A 27,493-nucleotide genomic window follows, 5' to 3' on the forward strand; every position below is an offset into this window, starting at 1 on the left:
AAAAAAAAAATTATATTCTGTTTGATATTAAAAGGGTTTTAAAAAGCCTTTAATTTGATGAGTCTGTTGCTAAGAAACTCATCATTCTTTTAAAACTGGAGGAAAGTTTACATTTTTAGTCCCTAAAGCAAAATGCTCTCTAAAAGAGCCCCTTAAAGATGCCTCATAGAAAGGAAACACGATTAAGTGCAATTTTCCTCCATTATATCTATTTTTCAGACTCTAATATTCAGTTTAGCAGCTATTTAATCAGTTAGAAATCAGTTGTTTTCTCTGTGTGTGCCAACAGGATGGTCGGGGCTTTGGCATCGGGACTCTGGTGTTTGGAAAGCTGCGAGGTTTCTCCTGGTGGCCCGGCCGGATTGTTTCCTGGTGGATGAGCGGCCGGAGTCGAGCTGCAGATGGCACTCGCTGGGTAATGTGGTTTGGTGATGGCAAATTCTCTGTGGTGAGTATCATTAGTGCTACGGCTAGACAGATCTGATGATGTAGTGCTGATGCTGATGTAGTGGTGGCTAAAAATAAAATGCACTCAAGAGAAAATGTACTATAATTACAATTAAATTAAACTGTTGGTTAAATATAAGCAGGCCATGGTTTTGTTGTGTGGGACAGTGTTAGTCTTTCAGCTGCAACACAAGTAGTCCTAACCAGCGGAGAGCAATTAAATTACAAATAAAAATAATAATAATTGAAACCAGTAAGTGTGTCTACCTACAAATATTATGTAAGAGTAACAGTTTTAAGGAAAATATCTATATATTAACTGGATCAGCTCTTCATCCTCTCAAGGATACTTGAAGGTGCATGGGAGTTTGCCCAACCAGTCTACATGTGTTTTCTGGGCTTGGAGAAGGCATTCGACTGTTTCCCTTGGGGTGTCCTGTGGGAGGTGCTCCGGGAGTATGGGGTGTCTGGCCCATTGCTACGGGCCATTCAGTCCTTATACGACCGTTGCAAGAGCTTGGTCTGCATAGCCGGCAATAAGTCGGACTCGTTCCAGGGCTGCCCTTTGTCACAGGTTCTGTTCATAATTTTATGGACAGGATTTCTAGGCGCAGCCAAGTGGCGGAAGGCTTTCACTTCGGAGGTCTCAGGATCTCATCTCTGCTTTTCACAGATGATGTGGTTCTGTTGGCTTCATCGGGTTATTGCCTCCAGCTCGCCTTGGAACGGTTCGCAGCTGAGTGTGAAACGGTGGGAATGAGAATTAGCACCTCCAAATCTGAGGCCATGGTCCTCAGCCGGAAAAGGGTAGAGTGCCCACTCCGGTTCGGGGACGAGTTCCTGCCCCAAGTGGAGGAGTTTAAGTATCTCGGGGTCTTGCTCGCGAGTGACGGGAGAAGTTGGGAGCGGGAGATCGACAGACGGACTGGTGTTCCGCCGTGGTGAAGAGAGAGCTGAGTGTAAAAGCGAAGCTCTCAATTTACTGGTCGATCTACGTCCCTACCCTCACCTATGGCCACGAGCTGTGGGTAGTGACCCAAAGAACGAGATCACAGATACAAGCAGTAGAAATGGGCTTCCTCCAAAGGGTGGCTGGCCTCTACCTTAGAGATAAGGTGAGAAGTTTGGCCATTCGGGAAGGGCTCAGAGTAGAGCCGCTGCTCCTTCACATCGAAAGGAGCCAGTTGAGGTGGTTCGGGCATCTGACAAGGATGCCTCCTGGGCGCCTCCTGGCTGGGGCAGACCCAGGACACACTGGAGAGATTATATCTCTCGGCTGGCCTGGGAATGCCTTGGTGTTCCCCCAGACAAGCTGGAGGAGGTGGCTGGGGAGAGGGAGGTCTGGGCCCAAGCAGACAAGCCCAGACAAGCCCAGGCAAACAGCAGAAATAAAGTAATTCCTGAAGAATCCAGGGTTAAACCTGAAGTTACTGCAATGAGCCTCAAGTCCTGGTTCACCTTATCGGCCTCTGAAGGGGGGAGAAAGAGATGTGCAGCAAATGTAAACAAATAAAATTACAGATGATAATATATGGAGATATTGTCAGTCAATTAAAACTTTTGAAATATGATTCTCAGCTATCGTCTGTGGTAGACTGCGTTGAAGCTACAGTTCCTTGGCTGAAATCTTTATGAATTTATTCACAATTATTTGATAAAATTTGGGAAAATATAATAATTTATTTTTTTGTGAATTTTGAACATTGAGAATTTAGTAAGCTAAGACCAAGTTTTTATGTCTAAAAGTCTAAAATCTTCTCTAAAAGAATAGAGATTTCAAGGTATCTTCTTTTCTGATGATGATTTGTGGCTCTCCTCCTTCACTGTGTAGGTCTGTGTGGAGAAGTTGATGCCCCTGAGCGCTTTCTCATCTGCCTTCCACCAGCCAACCTACAACAAACAGTCCATGTACCGGAAAGCCATCTTCGAGGCTCTGCGGGTAACAAACCCACTATTTAACCTCTGCTCTGAGTGTGTAGATGGTTGATGTTGATGTTAATAGGCTTGGAAACTATAAATCTCTCAGGATGAAATCAAATACCAAAAAAGACAAAAAATATGAATGTGCTGGTCTAAGAGTCATTCCTCTCTTGTGCGCTCAGCCTGGTTGGCTATTTTGCATTTGTGGAGGTGGTGTTCTCATCTTGATCTGCCCACAATTTAAAAGTGGTAACATGTGGGTAACAGCAGTCCAATCTATAATTTTGTGTGGGGTTTGTTTTTGGTGAAAAAGTGAGAGAGAGAAGCTTCAGTGGCACCCACTGTGTCTCGTATGCTACAACCACATTAGTGTTTTAACTTGCCATAGGAGCCACATGAAAAACTGTTTTCCATCACTGCCATCACTTCTATTTCCAGTTAATGATACGGAAACTTTGGTATATGCATAAGTTCGACTGCTTGTGTATGTTATGTTTAGGTGGCCAGCGTCCGGGCGGGGAGGCCAGTTCCTTCCTGTGATGGCAGTGATGATGCGGAGGGGGTGGATCTTCAGACCAGAGAGATGATAGAGTGGGCCATGACCGGCTTCCTGCCCGCTGGTCCACAATCATTGGACCCTCCAGAGGGTATGTCATCTTCTCTCACACAAACACCACCTCCATCATTGTTAACTGGGCACAGCAAATTACCTGTTTACAACTGTAGGAGCCACACTATGTGCTGTGTACTGTAAATGCACAGTACACAGCACATGTAAATGCAATTTAGAAATTATTCTTGCCTGAAAATCCCCAGAAGACAACTAAACATCTAACTGAATAAGAACACTCTGAGAGAGGTAGGCGTATCATTGTCAGTCTACAGTAAAGAGACACCTTGATGAATGGAGATACATGGGATTTACAAAAAAGCACAGACCACTGGTTACACCCAGGAACAAGAAGAATAGATTAGACTTTGTAGAAACATTAAAATACAAGTATCTCGACAAATGAAACCAAGGTTAAATTGCACCAGAATGACTGGGAAGAGAAAAGTATGGAGAAGGACAGAAACGGCTCATGAGCCGAAGCATAACATATCACCTGTCAAACATGGTAGAGGCAGTGTTACAGTATGGGTGGCCAGTTGAACCAGGTCATGTTTATAGATCCCAGTATCTATACCAGAGACATTAAACTCATTTTAATTCAGTTAACTCAGTTTGAGCTTAATTTGATCTTCTTGCTTTAATAAATGTAAATGAGTGTACTCTGAAAACGTTCACATTCGGGGTCTGCTGTCATTCAGTGAACATTACAGTTTAATCGTGAGGGTGGAGAAAAGCACAAAACCTTGCGATGTAGAGTTATTGTGAGCAAAATAATAATAATAGTATTGTAATATTAATAGTATTATTTTAGCTCTGTGCCCATTTTGTAAGGCTGTAAAGCTGGCATCAAAATAAAGGAAATAGCAAGATATTTTATTGAAAAAAGTGGAGAAATGACAGATTTCAGGGCCATTTTTACTCATGTTTCACATCTTTGGTATAACGTTTTTTATTTTGCAGTCTTGACCATGACATTCACAGCACTGCGCATGTAAAGCATTTAGCTACAAGGATATCAAAGACAGCTGTATAAGTTGTTGGCTGTGATAAGCAACTGTACACTGCTGGAGCTTCCACACACGGATTTAGCCTTGGATAAGAAAACAATTAGTGAAAAAAGTGTCTGGATCCATGTATGCCTCTGACTATAGTCCAAAGCTGAGTTTGTGTTCAGCCACAGTGTAAAATAAAAATCAGCAGTTTTCCAGAGGGTCACACACTGGATAACTGAATCAAAATAAGGTTAAAAGTTCTAAAGAAAGTCCACTTTAATTCTATATAAACATTTAAATTAGCGTTCATCTTGCACCACAGTTGTGTGATACGCACCGCTGCATTGATTAGTAATACAACACACTGGAGTTCAATAGCAGTAAAGACCTAGTGCAGTGATTAACCTTGATATTGGTCAGCATAATGCCGCACAGTCGTTTTTTTTCTTTCGTAGGATGCTACAGGCAACCATTTTTTTCCATCTGTGTGATAGAGAAACTATCTAACCAAAAATGTGGTTTATTTACATGCTACTCTGCTAATATGCAGCTGCTGATAACTTGAGGTTCACTGTAATAAAAATGTCTGAAATTGGAATCTTTGCAGTTTTAATTTACCTGCCTGGCTGATTCTGTCTCTTTAGTTTATGTGTATGATAAAGATATCATTATCATCAGTTTACTCTAATTATGACATATTCATTCAGTCCCTTCTGTCTGTTTAACAACCAAAGTGAAAGTCATCTTTTATATGTTATATGGATCTCTCCAGCTCTCTTCCACTTGTTACATTTCAGTCGCTGCACCACTGGCAGAAAAACAAGACAAATGAGCTCATTATTAATGTATTAATTATTCTGTTAAGGAGGGTTTTTTCCAGCTCTTATGGGGTTTCCTATCCACGTAAGGCATATTGGTTTGGCAGGGTGTCTGTCTTATCTGATTCCACAGATGTTTATATCTTTTTCTGCTGTTTTTTTTTCTTTGTGGGGGGGGGCCATTTGGGTAACCAAATGTGTTTTTGCTTTAGTAAATGAAGTCTTACTTAAAGAATCAGGTGAAACTGTTAAACTTCTGTTTTTGTTTTACAACCTTTGTGATTTTCCTTTGGGAAAAGTTACAAATTATTTGTATGTAGAAAAGACCCGTATCCTAAAAAGAATATTTACTGCAACAATTTCTATCTAAACCATAGAAATTGTCATTACTGACAGGAAAAGTGGGGCTGAAAGCAAAAACATTTATCAGTTATCAAAAGTACGCTCCATAAAGCTGTATGGATCTCTCTCAGTACAAACATTGCCCTGCTTTAGTTCATTTAATGTGTCCATGTGTTAACTTCATGCCCCTATCTCTACAGAGGAACAAAATCCATATAAGGAAGTGTACCCAGAGATGTGGGGGGAGCCTGAGGCTGCGTACACACCTCCACCTGCAAAGAAACCACGCAAAAACACGCAAGAAAAAGCAAAGATCAGAGAGGTGATCGACGAAGGGACCAGAGGTAAAAATGCAAAAAAAAAAAATTGAAATTGAAATAAATAAAAAAAACCTTTCTTTTTATTTTGTCCATTTAGCATGTAAAATGAAAACACAGATTGTTGTTTAATATTCCGCTTTCTTTTAAACCCACACTAGGCTGATAATATCATACCTTCTATTAAACTTGTATTGTTGTTATCGTTTATATGTATTTGAACTAACTTGTGTTTTGTTTTCCAGAGAGACTTATATTTGAGATCAAAAAGAAGACCAGGAATATAGAAGGTAAAAGCATCTCCAGTTGTTTAACCGTCATTCATATTTAAACCAAAGAAGGGATACTTTATTTTCTTTCTAGTATTTCTTTTGTCTTAGCTTTGGTTAACCTTGGATCCAGAAGATTCAAAGTTGAGTAATAACATGACACAAAATATTAATAAAGGATTAACAAAGATTGACACAATCCTTTAAAAAATGCTTTATCTCCTTAAACCGCCATTTGGTTCGTAGTTGTCTCTCAAATTCATCTAATAAAAAAGAATAAAGGACTATTATTAAGCTTTCGCTTGTTAAGCATAAGCAGTAAAATAAATCAGTTTTACTAGATCTGTATAACCTGCCTTCAATTGGACCAGCCAACGACTGCATATCACTCCTACTTTTTCTGCTCTTTCCTGTAAAATTTAGAGTTCATTTTATTTAGTAATTTTAATCACACAAACCCTATACGGCCCCAGATTGTAGTAGCATAGCAGATATGCTGAGACCTTATTCCAGCAGTCTGTCTCGTTATCTGATTCAGGCCTTTTAACTGTCCCTACATTTTAGACAAATAGCTAATGTGTTTACTGTCTACAAAATGTCAAAGTACATATAAACAGACACTTAAACAAACTAACAAATGCTGTAGATTTAGTTTGTCTGTATTTTCTCTCTGTTTTTGTTCAGATATCTGCATCTCCTGTGGAAGCCTCAATGTCTCCCTGGAGCATCCTCTGTTTGTAGGAGCAATGTGCCAGGGCTGCAAGGTGAGAATCCCTCTTTTTATTATTTATTATTTATTATTTTCTTAATTGCTTATCCAGCCTAAGGTCACAGAGGGGCTGTAGTCTATCCAAACTGTACAGGCGCCGTGCACTCAGATAGACAGACAACCGTTCGCACCCCCATGTACAGCCAATTTAGAATCACCAATTAACCTAACAAGCATGTCTCTGGACTGTGAGAGGAGGCCAAAGCACAGGTTGGTCATGAAAGGTTAAACATGAAAGGTTTCTCAGTGTGGTCAAATCTGACTGTCCCATAGGTGGATGAAGGAGTTAGTTTGTGAAATTAGTTTGACTATATTCATACATTTTTCAGCATCACAAGTTTTCCCAATAATGCTACGTACAATTGCACTGCTGTAGCTTTTACTGCAGAGCTTTATTCAGAGGTGTTAAGCTACAGCTTTAAAGGTCTCATATATAAAACATAATGCTTTAACTCTATATAACACTTATAAAACAAACAAACTATGAATATTTGGCACTTCCAGGTGATTTTAAACTGAACTTACTACTGAGTTCAAGTAATCAGGTAGCATGTGATTGGTCAAAAGAACTCACACGATGTGAGCATAAACAGACCGCAGACAGCCCCGGAATACCCCAAATCTCAGCTGTTATGCTCAGATTCTGCATGTTCAACATGAAGGTTCCTGTGTGTACAGTTCTCCAAGGCTGCAACTAATCACTCTTATTATTATTATTAACTGAGTATTTTTGCCTGTCAACATGCAAAAGTGAATGAAAAAACAATCCAGACCACAAAGATATTAAGAACAATACTAAATAATACAAAGAGTCTCAAATTCTCACATTTGGGAAGCTGGAACCAGAAATGTTTTTCCATGATAAATTTCTTCCAGCAACAAATATCTCACCCAGTATTTGTGGAAGCTGCATTTCCCCAGGGGAAAAATCCAAGCAGCTAGCTGTTTTGGAAGCAGTGACAATATTGTTGGAACATCGGTTACATATTGGTAATCTGTTGTAGTTCACAGGCATGTAAAAATAAACTCAATGAACAGAAGGAGAAACAAAAAAAAACTTGTGTTTTGCTCCTCGGCAGAACTCGTTCCTGGAGTGCGCCTACCAGTATGACGATGATGGCTACCAGTCCTACTGCACCATCTGCTGTGGAGGCAGGGAAGTGCTCATGTGTGGCAACAACAACTGCTGTAGGTCAGTATCAGGGGTTTGCAAACAGCAGCTTCTTTCAGCACATTCAGGTCCTGCTAAGGTTTTCAATTTCACATGTACCGAAACAGTTTACACCTAAATGTCCAAACGTGATAAATCACTTTCTTTATTGGCACAAAGCTCATGTGGATTTGTTTATTTCAAAAGAGAGTACACAGTTGATTTTGGCATCTCGGCTCTAATCCTTTCACTGCAAACAGAGCAGAGATCAGACATGAAAATAATGAGCTTCAGTCCAAAGTGGTTTTTTCAAAGAACTCTCTGCAGTCCTGTAAAAAGCCAGGTACACCTCAACACCTTCAGTAGTTTGTAGGTTCACCTTAAGTAGCAACAACTTGAAGTATTTGTTTTCTGTATGACTTAATGAGATCCTCATATCCTAGTAAAGGAATTTTGGTTCACTGTTCGTTACAATGTTATTCATGTTCACTGAAGTTTCAGCCATTCTGTTGTAGAGCTGCAAGAATGGGCAAGGATTTCAGTCTCTAGATGTGCAAAGCTGGTAGAGACATACCCTAAAAGACTGGCAGCTGTAATTGCAGCAGGTTTGGGGTGTTTATGCTGATATGCTAAATTGAGTGTTGTGCATTATGGCCAGTTATCTCCACTTTGGTCTTGAATGTCCAAAGGACTTTGTTCCAGAAGTCTGTTGTTTCTCCAGATTTAATTTGTAAACCTAAGCCATGCTGCCATGTTCTTTTTAGAGAAAAGAGGCTTTTTCCCAGCAACCCTTACGAACAGGTCATACTTTTTCAGTCTTCTTCTAATTGCACTGTCAGTAGAGTTCGAGACGAAGCCTACGAGTCTTTTTTATTTTTGGAATTTCTCTGAGACTTGCACTGTTCAAAGGCTGAACTTTATTTGTTACTTGACAAAGACATATTAGTGAGTGGGTAAATAGACATGAGACATGATGAATTGCTGTGTGTGCGTTTAGGTGTTTTTGTGTGGAGTGCGTGGATCTCCTGGTCGGGGCTGGCTCAGCAGCGGCAGCCATCAAAGAAGACCCCTGGAACTGCTACATGTGTGGACCCCGCAACACCTACGGCCTACTGCGACGGCGGGATGACTGGCCCTGCAGACTACAGCATTTCTTTGCCAACAACCACGAGCAGGAATTTGTAAGTTTGAATGCTCTCTTCCTACAAAACAATTTCCCTTACTCGTTGGGCTTGAATTGCCTTGTTGGTTGTTAAGAGTGTCAGAGGTGATAAATTAGTAATCTTTTATTATCACATCTTGTAATTGATTTGTGTGGATTGTTAAAGAGCAAAAAAGTTTGTCCAGATCTGTTTTTAACACTGTTTTCATAATGTAGGAGAGTCCTTCTAGAAAAAAGTGGCGCCATATTTGATGAATGAAGAGAGATCCATATAGATATAACACATGCATACAGACAGTCAAACACATGGGTCTTTCACTCCTGCACACACACTCCTATAGAGACATATCAGAAGAACAAAAGGCCAAAAATAATGGGTGAAAGATTAAGCAAAAGCTAACCTAGAGAACTTAGCTTTTAGTGATTGTTTAAAACAAACCAGTGATTTGGCTGACCTGATAGGCCGAGGAAGGCTGTTCTAACATTTGGTAGCTACAACCTCAAAAGCATGATTGCCTCTTTTTTTAAAATAAAAGTGTGGAACAGTTAGGAGATGCTCGTGCTTCTTGTAGCTCGCTGCAGATTCTCAAATCTGCTTTGGATCACAGACCTGTTGTAGAAGCCAGATTTATTTCTGTTTCACTTTACTGACCGGCTGCCAGACATCTGTTTCGAGAATTCCTGACACTTGGTGCTACACAGCTTCAAGTCCAAAAATTTTCCTCCAAATCAGCTCTATCCTGTCCAGATGCTGCTCTTCATATGATGTCATATCATATCACATGATACGCCATTCATATGCAATGCCTATAGTTTCTTCCAGATCTCGAGTGTCAAAGTTCCCTTTAACTGCCATCTGTCAAAGGGTGGAAACACCAGGCAGGAAGCACTTTGCTATCTTGCTTTTGTTCTGCGTTACCATGAAGGCTGAAGGACCAGAGAATTTATCAACTGTGAAAGTCTTAATGAAGATTAAAGACCTCCATCATAACATCTAACACGTTAATGAAGTCCTGATTGTTTCAGAAGTAAGGGGATTCCCAGATATTTACACATGCCAGTGTGAGAAACCAAAAGCAGACATATTTTCTTACTTTCACTTTACTTTACTTGTAGATAATATGACTGTAGATATACCTTCTTATGTGCTGTGTTTACAATTTGCAAGTTTAATAATTAGCCACATCACGACCGAGGATCAACAGGTAGGAAAGAATTACCACACATAACTAATGCAGCGAGTTCATCAGTTATAAGCCACGAGCAAGTAAAACAATAAATAAAGCAACCAAAGTTCCAGCGAACCGAATGACCCAGTGGAAGAGAGAGGCTGCGAGCTCGAGCCCACATTTATAGACGAGCAATAAATCTGTTCCCATATCCAAACAACAACACGAAGAGGGCGTCTGTGATTCCCGCCAGTTAACAGATGTTTAAACATTTACAGGTGTCTCACCTCATTACCATCCGCCCAGATCATTACCAGGTAAAGCACATTAAAGCCTCCTGCAGGCTAAGGGGTAGAGGGGGTGCCTCAGAATTCCTGTCAGGATTCATTAACCTGCAGTTCAACAGCAATTTATGGATCAACGCTAGCCATCATAACCACAATACTAATGAAAAACTAATTAAGGCTGCATAAATACAGAGTCTGGAGAATAATACTCGTTTTCAAATGTTTGTAGCTCAAGTTTCATTCTTTCAGTCCCTACCAATAGCCCATTTTTAAAAATGCAGTTTGAGAATAGCTGTTATGAAGCATGGGGGGGCTATGACACCGAAGTGTCGCTGTGTAAGTGGTAACATCAAATTCAGATGGCTCATTAAGCTGCTTTTATATTGTATTAATAAACATCCTGCTCTTCGGTACTGTATTACTTCTTACAGCAGCCTGTGAATATCAGACATCTTATTTAAGCTCACATTGCATGCTGTAAGTCAATGGATTGTGCTAAATTTAATGTATCTGCCACTTTACATCTTATCTCTTGTCATGACCTTTATAGAACTTTGAAGTGTGAATCATTACAGTTAGCTGGAAACATAATTATCTGGAGATCAGTGTGGGTTACGCTCCAGGGCTCGTCAGCTCTCAATTATCCACGAAGGTTAATGCACATCAAAACAGATCATGTTCACCTTTAATTATTGATATTCTCTCCTTCTTCTTCTTCTTCTTGACTTTTTTCTTTAGTAAAGAGCAGATCATTATCAGGAGAAGCTCTCTGCCTTTGCGTACTGTAGAGTTTGATATCTCATTTGATCTCCTCTTCCTCTTGACCCTCTCTCAGGAGCCGGCCAAGTTGTATCCCCCAGTTGCAGCAGAGAAGAGGCAACCAATCAGAGTCCTCTCTTTATTCGATGGCATTGCCACAGGTGTGTAAGTGCTGAGCGGCAATTAACCACTATTCTCATCATCAATAAATTATTGATTAACAGGTTAATATGATCCTTTATCCTTACGACTTGTGCCATCATAATCGGGGTGTGTTGCTTTAAATAAGAAACAAAAAGAAATATAAAGATATCCTGTCACATCCTTATTCCACGCAGTTTAAGTCGCAGAAAAAAAGTTTGGTGCAGCTCACGATATTCTCAGATTAAAATCTCTTCTTCATTGAAGAGCTTGCCATTGAAAATGAAATAAAAAATAATACAGATACACATAAAACAAAAATAAAGCAAGTGAATTTAATGGTAAATGAGAAAAGTGGTTAAGTGGAAGTATAAAACAGAAATGTGAAGACAAAGTAAGATTTACTTCATCCATCCCAAAGTTGTCAAAGCAGTTAAAAATGAACACGACAAACATGAACAGCTGGTATTGGCTCAGCCTGGCGTTCTGACTGTGCGGGTTTAGGTATTTGTTATAAATGCTGTATGTTATAAATGTTGTTTCACCACATTCTGTTAGAAGCTTTGAGTATTTTGGAAGGATTTATATTCATCCATCCATTCGCTTCCGCTTATCCTTTTCAGGGTCGCGGGGGGCGCTGGAGCCTATCCCAGCTGTCATAGGGCGAAAGGCGGGATACACCCTGGACAGGTCGCCAGTCTGTCGCAGGGCTAACACACAGGGACAGACAACCATTCACACTCACATTCACACCTAGTGGCAATTTGGATTAATCAATTAACCTATCCCCACAACAAGGATTTATATCTATTTTAAAAGATAAACATTTATAATAAGATTCAAGATTGTTTATTTTTCACGTGCATAGTTATACAAGTACAAGACGCAGTGAAATGTGACCTGATACGCTCCTCGACTGTGCAAAGAGAGAGAACATTATATACAGTGAGTGAATATATACAAAGAGGACATTATGTGCATGCAGTAAGTGAGTGAGTGAGTTATATACATTATATAAATAAATAAAATAAATAAATCTGAGAACGTACATTGTGTGAGTGGGGCGTTAAAGTGTCTTGTGCTGTGAAGCCAGAAGGATCAGGAATGATATGCGAATGTGGTAACAATGACTCCTGTGTCACTCGCTTCTCTTGAGCCTCTCTGTTTTTGCTCGAATGGCGCGGAGCCTTCTGCCTGATTGCAGAAGTCGGAACAGTTTGTTGCTGGGATGGGACGGGTCCTTCAATATCTGAGCTGCTCTGTACCAGCATCTCCTGTTGTAGATGTCCTGAAGGGAGGCGAGAGCAGCCCTGCAGCAGCGTTCTGCTGTACGGATCACTCTGTGAAGACCTTTTTGGTCCTTAACAAAGCTCTTCCCATACCAGGATGCAATGTTCTGTGTGAGCGCCTTTATGGAAAGTCCTGAGTTGAAAGTCCTCAGTTGTAAGGCAGTAGTCATGCATTAGGTAACAAAGCAATAAATAAGTAAACAACTAAAAAGGTGCATAATCTGCGCGGAGCAGTCAGGAAGGCGTCTGGACGTGGCCACGCCATCTTAAAACCTAAACCCTTAAAGAGTTTTTAGCATGATGTTTGTGTGTCTGTCAGGTCTTCTGGTGCTGAAAGATTTGGGCATCCAGGTCGAAAAGTATGTTGCATCAGAGGTGTGTGAAGACTCCATCACTGTCGGCATGGTTCGACACGAGGGACGCATCATGTACGTGGGAGACGTACGCACCGTAACTCGCAAACATGTAAGAGAAATCATTATTGCTCCTCAAAACCACAACGTAACCAGAAAAATTTCCTCACATTATGTTAAAGGCAGTAATCTTTAACGTGCTGTGTTTCCACCGGCAGATCGATAAATGGGGACCATTTGACCTGGTGATAGGAGGAAGCCCCTGCAACGACCTTTCCATAGTCAACCCTGCAAGGAAAGGACTTTATGGTAGGAAGCGCTCGTATAATCATTTACTTGCTGCTCGTTGTGCTAAATGAAATAAGGAGGCTGAACTTTCCCTGTCTTCCTTCAGAGGGGACCGGCCGGTTGTTTTTTGAGTTTTACCGTCTGCTGCATGAGGCGCGGCCAAAACCCGGCGACGAGAGGCCGTTCTTCTGGCTGTTTGAGAACGTGGTCGCTATGGGAGTCAGCGACAAACGGGACATCTCCCGCTTTCTAGAGGTACGGCAAACAAACCCACAGCAGTTATTCTGTAAGTGAAATTTAAAAAAAGCCCCCCAACTACATCCCCACAGGACATTCTCAGTTGTGGTACAGAAGGTTGTTAGGATCCATTTATCCATCCATCCATTAGTTAGGTCAAAAGTAAGTCTTCAGGGCCGTGGTGCAGTATGACATAACATTCATATTCCTCTTCAGTGCAACCCAGTGATGATCGACGCCAAGGAAGTTTCTGCTGCCCACCGCGCTCGCTATTTCTGGGGAAACCTGCCCGGCATGTCCAGGTGATACAAACACACAAACACCACAGGTTTGTTCACTTTATTTCAGTAAGGAGAGATCATTTGGAAGAACTGAACATGATTTATTGAGATACAGAATTCAATACAGTTGTCTGGCGATTAGTCTCCGATGACCCATCGTAGCAGAACAAAATCTCAGTAGTAGCAGGAATTAGAGGACAGGACCCCCCAGAGTCTAGACACTGGTGGTGGTGAAGATGGAGGCTTGCATGGAGCTCTGAGTCACCAGGATGAGGCGGAGATGGGGAGGAGGTGGGTTGCACTAATGTGCATCTGAGAGGCAAAAAGACAGAAGTGCAGTGTGAAGGGTGATTGACTTGGAGAAGGTGTACAAGAAGATGATTGGATTAGAGCAATAATGTCAGTATTGAGTTTGAAAGCATAAGAAAACAAAACCAATTAAAGAACAGACAGCAGCCGGACACCTGGGAAAGTCAGCTGCAGGGTGATTACGAGTTTTCCTTACTGAATTGAAAATGCAACTCTTCTTTAGGTTGTGCTTTTCTAAATACTGCAGGCCACTGACACCGATGGCAAACGACAAGCTGGACCTACAGGAGTGCCTGGAGCATGGCCGCACAGCCAAGGTATCCACTTGTGTGTATGTGTGTGTGTTTGTGTGAGAGAGTGTGTATTTGTGTGTCTGAATCACAGAAAGCTGCTGTTGAAAATGAGAGTAGGCTGTAGGATTAAAAGGGATGCGTGTGTTGGTTTGTTTGTTTGTGTCTGTCTGTGCGTGTTTGGTTCTGGATGCTAATTCCAGTTTGAGAAGTTGCGTACGATAACGACACGCTCCAACTCTGTGAAGCAGGGGAAAGACGAGCATTTCCCCGTCTACATGGACAACAAGGAGGACATACTGTGGTGCACCGAGATGGAAAGGTACAGGAGCCACGTGTTTGTGTGTGTGTGTGTGGTTTTTTTATTACCTCTTAACATCCAGCAGGTGACTGCAGACCTCTAAGGGTAACGGTTAGATTTCATTTTGACCATATGGGTCTTCTGTATTTACATTTAGGCTTACCTTAAAAAATGAAAAATCCATATATACATACCTGTACAGGTGGATGTTAAGAGGTTAATTGTTTTAAGCATGTTCTTGCATGAAAGTGAACTTGTTTGAATTATTAAAAGAAGCTATATCCTGTCAAATGGTCACATGGTGACATAGTAGGGTTGAGATTGTAATTGAAGCATGTTAGACCTGAGATCATGTACGTGTCTCGCCTCACCCTCAAATGGTCGCATCAAATGGCCGGCCCTCCCTGAGCTTAGTTCTGCTAAAGGTTTCTTCCTGTTAAAAGGGAGTTTTTCCTTCCCACTGTTGCCAAGTGCTTGCTTATAGGAAGTCATTTGATTGGTGGGGTTTTCTTTCTCTTATTGTAGCATCTTTGTCTTACAATACAAAGCTCAATATGAGATTAATTGGGCTAAAAACTTATGATGTAGTTGTGCCACATGTTTAACTAACAAGATTTCCCATTTCATGAAATGAAATTGTGTCTCTGTTTTACTATTTGGTAATGAGGGACTAATATTTGAGAATTTCAATATATGTAAATTGTAAAATGAGAAGTGGGGTTCATATAAAAAGAGGGGTGATTACTAAATGAGACACAGGTGGAAGCAGTCAAATTCAAGGTAAATGAATAATTTGACCGCGTTTCAATGGAGGGAAAGAAACAAAAGCAAGAAGTAAAACATTAAAATAATCAAAGCAAATGAAAAGCAAACATTTAAGACACATAAACACTCACATACACACACTGTAAAGGACTACTTCCTGAGATCCCTTTTAGACCACTGGCTGACCTTAGTCAAGACCACAACCATCATCCCTCTTCCCAAGAAAAGCCAAACCACCTGCCAAAATGACTATAGACCAGTTGCAATCCAAGGAAGAAGAGGAGGCATCACCAGCCGTAGTTTATCCGGGGCCTTGAAGTGGAGAGGGTGAGCAGCTTTAGATACCTGGGCGTCTACATCTCTGAGGACCTCACCTGGACACTGAACACCAACAGGTGGTCAAGAAGGCGCAGCAGCAGCTGTATTTCCTGAGGAGGCTGAAGAAATTTGGTATGTCGGCCACGATCCTCAGCAAGTTCTACAGCTGCATTGTGGAGAGCACGCTGACCAGCTGCATCACTGCAGCAAACGCCTGCAGAAAGTAATAACAACTGCAGAGAAGATCATCAGGACTCTGCTGCCCTCTCTGCAGAGCATCTACCATCACAGAGTCCAGAGGAGAGCTGCCTCCATCCTCAAAGACCCCACACACCCCCAACACGGACTGTTCACACTTCTGCCATCGGGACGAAGGTTTAGAAGTGTGAAATCCAGAACATCCCGACTCAACAACTCCTTCTTCCCCACTGCTGTCAGACTCTTGAACAGCTGAACTATTTTAACAGTAATAATTTTGCACATCAGGTCATCTTACATATTAAACCAGCATTAAGCTCAAAGCTCTTTTGCACACCAATCTATTTAACACTTCAGTTTTTGTCTCCATTTATTTATTTATACTATTTGCATTTTATCTGTTCCAATTTTATTTGCACATATTAACCAGCATCTGTGTGTGGACAGCAGAGAAAGAATTTCATTGCACAGAGAAATGCTTTTCTTTGTCCTCATGACAATAAACTTTTTGAATCTTTGAAAGACAAAAACTAACAAATATAACAAATTCAAATGAAAAAAAGAATCTTCTTTTAAGTTTAGGATCCTAAGTGATTTGAAATATTTCTTGGCTTTGCTTCACAGACCTTTTTCTATTTAAAGTCTGAAGTAATGATCTGTGTGGTCTGTTTCAGGGTGTTTGGTTTCCCCGTCCACTACACCGACGTGTCCAACATGAGTCGTCTGGCCAGACAAAGGCTTCTGGGGCGTTCGTGGAGCGTCCCTGTCATCAGGCACCTTTTTGCTCCTCTGAAGGAGTATTTTGCCTGCAACTAGTCACACACACCAACTCCCTCCCACGTACAGACACACACATATAAACAGAAACAGACACTGATAACCATACACAGTGTACAGTCAGTACATGAAGGTTGGCTGACGCAAAATGAAACAGATGACCGGACATAGACACACAAACACTCACATACACACTCTGTAAAGGACTGCTTCCTGAGATCCCTTGTAGACCACTGGCTGACCTTAGTCCCCTGGTGCTACCGTGCTACCACACACACACACACACACACACACACACACACACACACACACACACACACACACACACACACACACACGGGTACAGTTTTCTGTCATACACAAACTTCCTGTCCGACCTTGAAACTGATGTCTTCTGGCTTTACTGTGTCGTATCAGCTGGAGTTCAAACCTCCAGGGGGCGCCAAACTAACACAGATGCCCTGCCTTTTTTCTGTCTTTAAGATCTCTATGAATACATACAAACAGACCAATGAGTCCCGCAACACTTTACTGTATTCATGTGTTGTGAAAACAGAAAGACACACAAACACACGTAACATTTGTGGTGCTGGTCAGGCAGTGATACAATCGAAATGGTGCCACTTTAATACAACACTTTTACAGATTTTGGTGCTCTTGGAGACTGAATGGTCTCTGCTTGTTTCAGTCGCTGCAGTTTTGAGTTCAAATAGACGAACAGGTGGAGGCAACAGCAGGCAAAACAGGTAGCTGTGAGGTTTAAGGATTGAATGAGGGTGCAGGAGAGTGTCCAAAAGGAAGATAACGCAGCTTAGATTTCTTGATGCATGCTCCAGGTAAGGAAATCCCAAAAAGTTGATTCTGGACATAGCGCTTTCAATGGGAGGAACGTTTCGCTCGAGTGAACAGCGGAAGTGGATGAACATTGTACCACAAAGGCTTCAGTAAAGCTGGGAAGACACCTAAAGGAAGCTCCAGGCAATCCTGGAAAGAAGGACAACTGCTACCTAAGCAAAAATGTTTGTTGATCATTTTTTTTCAGGAGTAATAGAACAGCTGAGACGTATTTTCTGTAAACACCACGTCTCGGTAGCTTTCAAACCCTAAAACACCCAGCGCCAAAAATTGCTCCCCCCAAAGGATCAGGTCCCCCAGCACAAACAGAGTAATATAGTTCACCCTGTTAAGTGCCAGAAGGATTGCCATGATTCATACATTGGGGAAATCAAACAACCTCTGGCTAAGCGGATGGCATCTCTGAATTGAGGAGGACGCCTAAGAGTTCATCTTTTCACTTTCATGCTGTGATTGCAGTCATTCCCCAACTCTCTGTGAATGGTATGGCAATTTGCATGTTTATGATCATGAAACTGACCTCACAGTCCATTGTTACTCACTGGTGCTAGTTTTAGTCATTATGCAAAGGTACTGTTTATAAGGTTGGGGAAACCTGCAGTCAGGTGAGACTGAGGAAGTCACTGAAAATGCTACGTCCAGATGAACAGAATCAACTTTTTGGGACCAGCTCAGATTAATATATAGATCGTTTTTCTTAGTGTGACTACAGCTTAATAAGACTATAACCTTTAAATGTTTCTTAAAGGAGGAGGATGCTCTTGTGCTACAAATAATCCTTGCAGGTGAATTTATACCTCAGTGCAAAGAAAAGAAAGAAAAAGAGATCCACTTTTATCTAAAGCAATATGAAATAATAAAATAAAACAGAATTTTATTGGGATGCAGCTGTGGTTTGAGGAGTTTATTTTACTTGTTAATGTTTGATTTTTGTATTTTTCAGTAGTTTCTTGTGTCTCCAGGGTGGACTTACTATTATCACTTTAGTTTCAGTGTTAGTTTTACTTCTCCTTATTATGAAATGTATGGTAGTTTTTATCATGATGGAATAATACAATACAACAAAACAAACACAGAGATGAAGACATCCTGGTGTCCTCAACCTGGTTGACAAATTGACTAAAACCGAAGACAGTTGCTGTATAGTTTAATATTTTATATAGTTTTGTAAGTGTTTTGGTTAGTTTTCGTTTTATTTCAGTGAACTAATTTGTGGTTTAGTTTCAGTTAACTTTAACAGCCTTATTGTAAGATCAAAATGCTGACATATATAAAAGCAAAAAACCTTCTGAATGTAAACAAAAGTTATGAAATTCAAAACTAGTACAGTAGAAACATCCTTGCTGCTGTCTGCATCCTCAGTGTTTAGAGTGCCCTCTAGTGGGAGACAACCATACTTCATACTGCAAATGTACTCTATACACCGTATATAAAACACAAGCTACTTCTACTTTCCTCACAACAAGCAAACCATCTGTGTACTGTACTGATTACTTCCTGGTGGTTTTCAGACACTAGGTTCACGAATGCTTTTAATAATGAAAATATTTCCTCGTGTTTCACTTACGCTGGGATGACAACTGTTAAATGACTTTGGTGCTCATTTTCAATGTAATATTACTCTGATGTCACTCAGCTGATGATCATCAGGAACAAGTAGATGTCATCATATTATACCAAAGTTTGCCTCGTTAACATTATTGAAGGCAGAAGACGACGTTCATTGGATGTTAGGTTGATAGATTTGAAGTTAAATTCAAGTAATCTCAAATTTAACTTGATTATCTTTTGACTTCCTCTATTTCTTCAAGGTATTATTTAGGGATAATGGGAAATTTCTGTAAAATGTTATGCTAACAACTCTCCAGCATCATAAATTCCAAACATTAAGTAATGTGCAAAATAATTTAGTGTTTGAGTGGATTTGAGATCATGAAATGCAAATATATTTATTGTTTAGGACGTGGCACAGTGTCCTCCAAATGTGTACTAACTGCACTAACTCCAATGCTTTTGTTGTCTGTTTTTGAACTGGCATTTGAACATAAGATCCAAATACTGCCAAGATACCAAAGTAGAAACTGGATTTAGCTTTTGTTTCATTCTATTCATATTTTATTTTTTATATGTACAGTGAACTCAAATGTATACTAACAGTATTCCGAGTTTCATATGAAAATCTCACCTCAAAATAGAAGTGAACAGTTTTAATCAAACTTTTTTTTCTTTAAATTCACATCAACTTAGCAGAAGAAGGTCTAGATCAGCTGATTTTGGCAATTCCTTAAATATGTTAGAGAGAAATCAGCCGTTGGTGAAGTAGGACCATGTAATACCACTTTGTACCACAAGATAGCACATCAGGTTTATGTATTATTACTTAGGCTGGCAGTCTGGCAAATGAAAGGAGTAAATGAATGAAAGGCCTCTTGAGGAATAAAAGCAAATATCAGAGGGTAAAACCATATCAACAGAGCCACATGGAAAACACTGCCCCCTGATGGTGAAGGATTTAGTTAAAAGCTGCAAACAGCTGCAAAAAGCACCTTTAAAGAGAAAGCCCCTCGAGGCATTTATTTGGACAGTTTTGAAATACTATCTAAATTAGCTTTAATTTCAAAGGTCACTGGGACATAAGAAACAGAAATAAGAAAAAGAAAGAAGGTATTTTTCCCCTGGAAGTTAAACTTCTATCAACATAGCAAAATTCCCAGGATCTCAGTTCAGGATGTCTGTGTCTCTGTTTATGTGCTTTCAATCTCCAACTCCAACCATAGGGAATATAAAGGACAGGATTTTATCCATCAACTTAAAATAACCAGTAGTCTTTTCTTGCATTGCCCCCTGCTGGTCATTCAAAAAAAAAAAAAAAATCCAGGTTTAAGGCACTTCTGTTTTTTACAGAATGAGGTTAAACTCATTCTGCAGGATTATTTCTGCCTGCAGAGCACCATCGCCTCCGAGAAGCATTAACCTAAAACATTGGTGGTTAGAAGTAGAAGACATTCAGCATCCTCTTCTCAGCAGCATTTTACGCTCCCTCCTCTTACAATGCAGCTTCTTTCTGTGCCTCAGCTCCACTGTCAGTTAAGTGACTAGTCTGCCATCCCCCTGGCACTCGTTCTCCCCCTGTGCTTCACAGGGATCCAAAACGTCCTACAGTCACCGTTCTGCGTCGGCTGAAAGCAGAGGCCGACTTTACTCTGTGGACAATATGCTGGCTTTCTACTTCCTGTGACTGAAACAGATAGCCCTGTATAAATAAAAAGAAGCTTCCTTATGTAACACAGGTTCAGCTGTGTGAGCCTTCTTGGGTGTTTCATCTGCCTTTCACCCAATGCATGCTGGGATGAACTCAGCTGCTCTGTGAAGAGGAAATGTCATCCAGTGTGGTGGCTGTATTTATTACACACACACACACACACACACACACTATGAGAAACAAGTTCATATGTATGTTTTATTTAGACAGGGCTGCCTTTAGAGAAAACACTTCAGTCTGGTGCTTTTGGTCCTCGGACGACCATCTTTTCCAGGAAGCCTTCCGATCCTCAGACCTTCCTCAGATACCAGCTAACAACTGGACACATGCAGTCTATGCCGTCTCACACACACAAACACACACACAGACCTTCACACAAACATGCACAACCTCTCATAGCCACAGTAAGCCAGCAGGTTCAAAGATTTTGTTCCATCGTGTTTACTCTCCGTTTCTACAACCAACCTTCAGGTGCTTTTTAAACTCTGCTCTTTTTTACAGTGCTCTTCCTGCAGGTCTCACACACACTCACACTCTCATTTGCTGGAAACAACCTTCACGCTTCTCCTTTCGCTACAGAACACCCAACACCGCTACACTCACACATACATACACACTGTGTTCTTGCCGGCCGCCTGTCCGCCATCAGGCTTTCCGCAGCGCTGCTGGCTGTGACATCATCATGGCCCACGACGCTTGGTGCTCCCAAATCCTGCCCACCCTTACCCTAATCTCTCCCTCACTCCAATAACCCCACCTCGCCCTGCCCTGCCCCGCCCCTCCCCAGGTGCTGCATGTCAGTCAGTCAGTGTAATCTCCGATTCCATGTTAGATTAGGGAGTAACGATAATAATAATATGGTAATAATAATTACGGTAATAATCTGTTATTGTGTGTGTGTACTGTTCCAGGTTGGTGCTCAGTTCAGTTCAGTCTCAGCCTAGAGTGGAGAGAGAGAGGCTAGAGAAAGCATATATTACAGTTAGTATAGTGACTTGTTCTATTTTAAATCGTTGAAGCTATGAGCCACGCGATGCTCTCAAACAGAGACGGGTTGAGTTAAAGCTGTCTGTAAAAGCTGAATTTCCACTGGCACAAGGCGGTTCCCAGTCTGGAGGTCCTGAGACTTAAGAAACGTATTAATAAAATACATGAGCTTCACAGAATTTTATCATTTCAGATTTATTTAAGGCCGTGTGCAGATCTGATCCATGCCAAAACATTTAAATCAAATTTAATAACTTAGTTCCTAAAGTTTTGGTCAACCGGAAATCTGAGCTTCTTCAGAAGCTGTTAAACAGTTAAATAACTTCACAACTTTTAGATGGGGATATTTATACCTAGATGTATATACACGCCAAAGTAGCAATAAGATTAAAGTACCTGCCTAATATTGTATAGGCCCCCCTCAATCTGGGAAGTTTAGAGGCCACATCCAAACATCAGGCTTGTTGTTGCGTTCCTCGAGCCATATTTGTGGTGTGCTGAGGGAGACCACTGCCATTGGGGAGTGCCCTTGCCATAAAATGTGTGAGCTTGACATGTAAGCCATTGCTTGGTGGGCGTTTTGTGACAAAGTGACACCTGACTGTACGCCAGGATCCAAATTTCTCAGCAGAGCATCGCATTAAAAGCGTGATCACTCACTGCAGCTGCCAGCGGTTTAAGTCTTGGGGCTCACCGGCGTTTGTTATATTTGCTCTGGAGGCTGCTGGTTCAGCACAGGCATGACGATTTTCAGCCTGTTTACAGTTTCCAGCTGTTTATTTTCCTTTTCTCCAACACGTCTCTGTGTGAGAGGTCCATGGGGGGGAAAAGTGTGAGGAAAGGAGCTGACGTTTTTAAGTGATGGGTGATACGGTGATGATGTTTCTGTTCGCCTATCGACAGCTTTTAGGCTGAGTGATGCGCTGTTTTAAACACTGATACACTTTCAAACACACACATACATACACAGACAAACACACACTGCTATGACACAGAGCAACCGACGCTCACACGCAGAGATACATGCACAACACCTACAAATACAATGCTGTGGCGCATGCAGACACTCATCTCATGGACTAAATGTAAGATGAGCTTTTAGGAAAAGGAGGACCTGTTGGTGTTTCAAAAGGTGCTAAAATTTTATCTGAAAACAAGAAAAATTTATTGTTAGGAGTATAAATCAAGTTTGTCTTTACATTTACTGTATTTATGTTTGCGGTAGTGAAGAAAGGCACTATTATTATTTTACTCTTGTATGAATATGAACTAATTAAAAAGGCATTTTAACTTTGTACTTGAACAGTGTAAGAAATGAACCGTGAATAAACAAGAACTGTTTATTGTGACTGTCTGCTTAGTGTGTCTACCTATGTGGCATTGGGGGGTGCTACGTCTTAAAAATCTAGATGTAAAACTACAGAATATGTTCTGGATTTTCATGGCCAAAACTGCCCTGTAATTATAAAATATAAAGTTTTCATTAATTCACAGAAAATGTGCTTTGTTCTGTGAAACCACACAACAAACAAACAAACATACATTTCTATAGCAGATAATGAAAAAACAGGAACTTTCTGTTGTTTATCTTGTTTACTTTGGTGTAGCATAAATGACAATTACATTTTCCAAAGCTGTCCAGTGGGCTCGATTGCTTGGCCGATTCTGGTCACCGGGGCCTACGTTTGACACCCCTGGTCTAGCAGCTTATTTTACTTCTCTGATGTCAGTTTTCCACATCGAATCAAACCAAAACTGCTGACCACATTTTTCTCATCACATGTTGGAGAGGAAACCATCAAGAATGAGTCTGCAAATTAATCACACTGGTCCACAGCCAAAAGGTTTGTGAAATTATAAAATATTTTCCCCGTTTTGGGTCTGAAAGTGAAGAATCTGCAAGTACTCCAGCTCCTCCAGAATGATAAACATAACCTACAACAAAGTAGCTCAAAGAGAAAAGCTCAAAACAAATTAGACCAACAAAAGATAAAAGGGAAAGTAACTCAGTTGAATCTAAAAAGTGAGTGTTGGGAAGCATTTAAGTAACAAAGTGTTGCAGGTTACCTTTGTGGTGGCCATCTTGTTTTCCCAGTAAAGCAGAAGCCTGCCTCAATTGCAGCTCTTTTATAGGCCAGTCTGTATTAAGAAGGTGTGTCTTTAGAGTATTTAAAGGGAGCAGGAAATGGATTGGGAGCCATTTTGAAAAGTTGCTGTCTGCATGTGTATGATGTTGGCAAGAGATAATAAAACAATTACTCTAATTAAGATAGAGTGAAGTCTGATGTTTCCCTCACCGCCCCTCACTGCATAACAGTGAGGTAAAATAAAATCTAATAGAATACTATATGTAAATCATATAAAAATCTATGTAAAAATAGAAATGGCTCTCTAGTTTCAATAAAGTGAACGATTACTTCAAATGTTATGAACAGATTAGTGGGAAATCTATTGATCTGGAGCCATTTACTATTTTTCTTCACATCTATCTGCACAACTGACGCTGGCTATTATTTACAGTTTTGTTATAATGACAACAACCAAAAATGCCCATAAATAAATAACAGCAAAGAGCTTAATGAAATATAAATAACACACATTATTGACTGGAAAGGTCTCGTGAACCACAAGTATTTTTGTTCTGTGTTGGGGTTTTTTTTGTTTGTTTGTTTCTTTTTTTCTTTTGGGGGGGGGAGTTGTTTCTCCCAAACTAGAGCCCCAATGATCATTAAAGTACAGATATCACTTACATGAATACTATGAGGTATTAAAGTTCACTATTAATTATCACATGAGCCAATTTGGACATAATTTTGTGCTTTGGAAAGACTTGTGAATGCCTGACCTGTGAATCAGCTGTTCGTTTCCTGCAGGTTGATATTGCAGGTGTATTCAGTATATATGTGCAGGTCACAGGCTTGTGGTTCGACTGCTGTTAATTAATTCTTCTGAATTCCCACCACAGCGGCTGCAGCCAGCCAAGCTGCCAAAGAGGGCATCCCTGTCTCCACACTGTGGCACTTCAGCTCCATATTGTTGCATTCAAGTGCTCAAAGTAACCTCTCAACGCTGTAACTGCCCCGTTCGAGTGCACTGGGTCAAAAGCAACAATCACACAAAGAGCCCGTGTGGGGCAGGGTTTATCTTTTCAGAGATCATGTCTAAAGATTAAGCAGCAGAAGATAAATAAATCAAAAATAAAATGTATTTCTGCTATTATTTTGTTAATATATAATCAACATTTCAGAAATATAATCAACGAAAGCAAATTTAAACTCATGTTGCAACTAAAGTGGCCTAAGATAGTAATAATAGTCAATGTTTCGCTCAAATTATTTTATTTTATAAAATAAAATCGGATGCTAATTTTACATTTCTGACCGTTAGTGAAGGTATCACGACTACAGCAGCAGAAGACACGCCCTTTCCAAAGAGGAAGAGGAAACGCCTTCCACAGACTAAACTCCCCTCCCATTGGTCGGTTTCCCGGTTTCTCTCATTCGAACGGCCCCTGATTGGCTGCTGCCGGACGGTCGCCGAAGAAGCGTCTGCTGCTCGCGTTGTGCCAGCTGTCCTCGCGCACTCGGCCAGTGCTGGGCATCGGAGGCAGGCTCCTGCTGAGTAGGATCACGGAATCTGCGAACCGGGTAAGAAGGCAGAAAATCCCACAAATGAGAGGACGTCAGGCTGTAGAGCTATTGACCAATCGGTAGATTTTATCACCTATATCATAATTAGAGGCGTTAAAATCCCTCTTTATGCCATTTACATTGGTAACGGCATGGTTATAACGAACATGAATCAGTCTCTGTAAACGAAAATTAGGCAAATTTGGCAGATTTTCTATATTTTGTTACATTTTTGCAAATCAGTGACGTGTTTCTGCGTCTAAATTAAAATGTGAATGAATTAACTCAACGTTTTTCCTTCCAGTAAATGAATGAAAAAACATTAGTTTCGCTTAAATGCTGTGAAAAAATGGAAAATTGGCGGTGATGTCGTGAAAATGGCATCGTGTGGTTTGGGGCGATGAAATATGGGTGAGTGTGTGTGTGTGTGTGTGTGTGTGTGTGTGTGTGTGTGTGTGTGTGTGGCGTGCCATCAGTGCTGCACGGCTGTGTGTTTGTTATGTAAGTCCCTTTTAGGTTATTCTCTCTTCTCCCAAATTTATTGAGTCACGGTAATGATGATGATGATGATGATAATGAAGGGGTCTGTCTGTAACCGTGGACACTCGCTTGTATGCACGATGTGTGAGCGCGCATGTGCGTGTGCCAGGAGTCCTTGGTGTGTGTGTGGCTGGGTACAAAACGTGAACAGGTGATTTAAAATCCAGGTTGTGCACATTATTTGGTTGGAGGGTATTCCTGGGTGCTGCAAATCCTTCAGGTACACCACATTGATCTGAATAAATCAGAGGGCGTCCTGATTAGATGATGTAACTGCTGCCCTACACACGGTCTGTTTCCATTAGGAATGCAATGGTTGTCTTCTAGTGTGTAACGTGTTAATTAGGGTGGTGGTGTAGCCTTGCCTCAGCTAGGTTTCTGAGTTTGCATGTTCTCCCAGTGTATATAACAGCCCTGTTTTCATGTAGTGGTTTACTTTTCTCTTATTGTGTATGCAGGCAGACTTATACAAACGTCACGCCTACAGGGCTGATATGAAGATGCCAACAGTGATTTATGTACCAGATGGTAAACATCCCTTTTAATGCTCTAATTTTGGGTATTCCTAACATGTAAGGGATTTCCTTGGAGGTTGCTGCTTGGTTCTTATAGGCCCTTACAGTCAGAGCTGTTGGTGTAGTCTTTGGGTTTCGGCTGGTCATGCATTTTCTAATTTTTGTATCCTTGATTGAGGCACAAATGTGCAATTCTGTCAGTTTTTACCACCATTTCAATGTGCAGGAGCTCAAAGTTTCCCACGTTAGAGAGGACAATGCTTTAGATGCTTGCAAAGCTGCAAAACTAAACAGCTTCTTCTCTCTGCTTTGAGTGGCGACACCTATTGTTCAGGATGCTGATCAGTAGAGTGCAGCAAGCACCCCACCCTCTCCTTTGGTGTGACTGGTGATAAGGAGGTGATGATGTCCTTTCGCAGCAACTGAACCTGATCTGATCACTTCATTGTCTAGTGGTCAGGTTTCCTGGTTTTCACCCAGGTGGCCTGGGTTTGACTCCACGTACAGCAACTTGCATATAAGGACAGACATTTCAGGAAGAGGAAGTAAGGAGCAGCTTTATCTAATAATGGCCCTGTTGCACCTCCCACCTGATGAATGATGGTGTTGCCACTGCTAATTATGCACTTTCATAACCTGCTGTTGCTAGTTTGAAAATGTGTTTACTGCCACTTTAATGACAATACCAAAGCTCAGAGATTCACAGTTTATACTGTTGCAACAGTTTTCAAAAGACTAAGCCATTTCTTTTACCTCCAGTTTTGACTTCTTCTCCTGCTATACCAGCTCTGATGTGAGGTATTGTCTGAGTCGCTGCACGATTCAGGAGAATACTGCAGCTAGTACCTGTGCAGAGGTCACTCAGAGATTCTCAGGTTATACAGAGGAAGAAGCTTGAAAAACTGCACAACTAAACACCTTCTGCTCTCTGCTTTGTCTAAGTAGTGACAGCAATATTCAGGATGTTGGTCAGAATTGTGCAAAAAGTACCCGCGACTGGGCAGTGTTGATGTCACTGTGACAACCAATGCAGTGACCAAACTGGTGGCTCTAGCAACAGCTGAATGTCCAAGTAAGTGGCCAACACAAGCAGTCCCATCTGTTCTAGTGGATAGGATTCCTGGTTTTCACCCAGGTGGCCTGG

At 41.0% G+C, this 27,493-nt stretch overlaps 2 protein-coding genes across 9 annotated transcripts in view; both read left to right on the forward strand.

Moving 5' to 3' along the window:
• Positions 1-289: 289 nt before the first annotated feature.
• On the forward strand, positions 290-23,014 carry LOC102296060 (DNA (cytosine-5)-methyltransferase 3A; the record flags this gene model as incomplete). Of its 8 annotated transcripts, none has more annotated exon segments than XM_014329438.1 (16): positions 290-448; positions 2,279-2,386; positions 2,867-3,014; positions 5,333-5,476; positions 5,695-5,739; positions 6,403-6,482; positions 7,567-7,679; positions 8,635-8,818; positions 11,091-11,175; positions 12,764-12,909; positions 13,016-13,106; positions 13,192-13,340; positions 13,539-13,624; positions 14,136-14,229; positions 14,406-14,524; positions 16,459-23,014. In XM_014329438.1, coding segments are annotated over 16 exon segments (1,893 nt in total), but the record flags the coding sequence as incomplete, so codon positions are not given.
• Positions 23,015-25,188: 2,174 nt separating this feature from the next.
• The window catches only part of LOC102290583 (dihydropyrimidinase-related protein 5), a 24,820-nt gene continuing 22,515 nt past the window's right edge, over positions 25,189-27,493 (forward strand). The window contains exon 1 of the mRNA XM_005947954.2: positions 25,189-25,312. The gene's annotated coding sequence lies outside the window, so the exon portion shown is untranslated. The remainder of the gene's footprint in view (positions 25,313-27,493) is intronic.

The sequence above is a fragment of the Haplochromis burtoni genome, unplaced genomic scaffold (genome assembly GCF_018398535.1).
Source record: "Haplochromis burtoni strain Fernald_Lab_line unplaced genomic scaffold, NCSU_Asbu1 Contig_567, whole genome shotgun sequence".
NCBI classification, from domain to species: Eukaryota; Metazoa; Chordata; class Actinopteri; order Cichliformes; family Cichlidae; genus Haplochromis; species Haplochromis burtoni.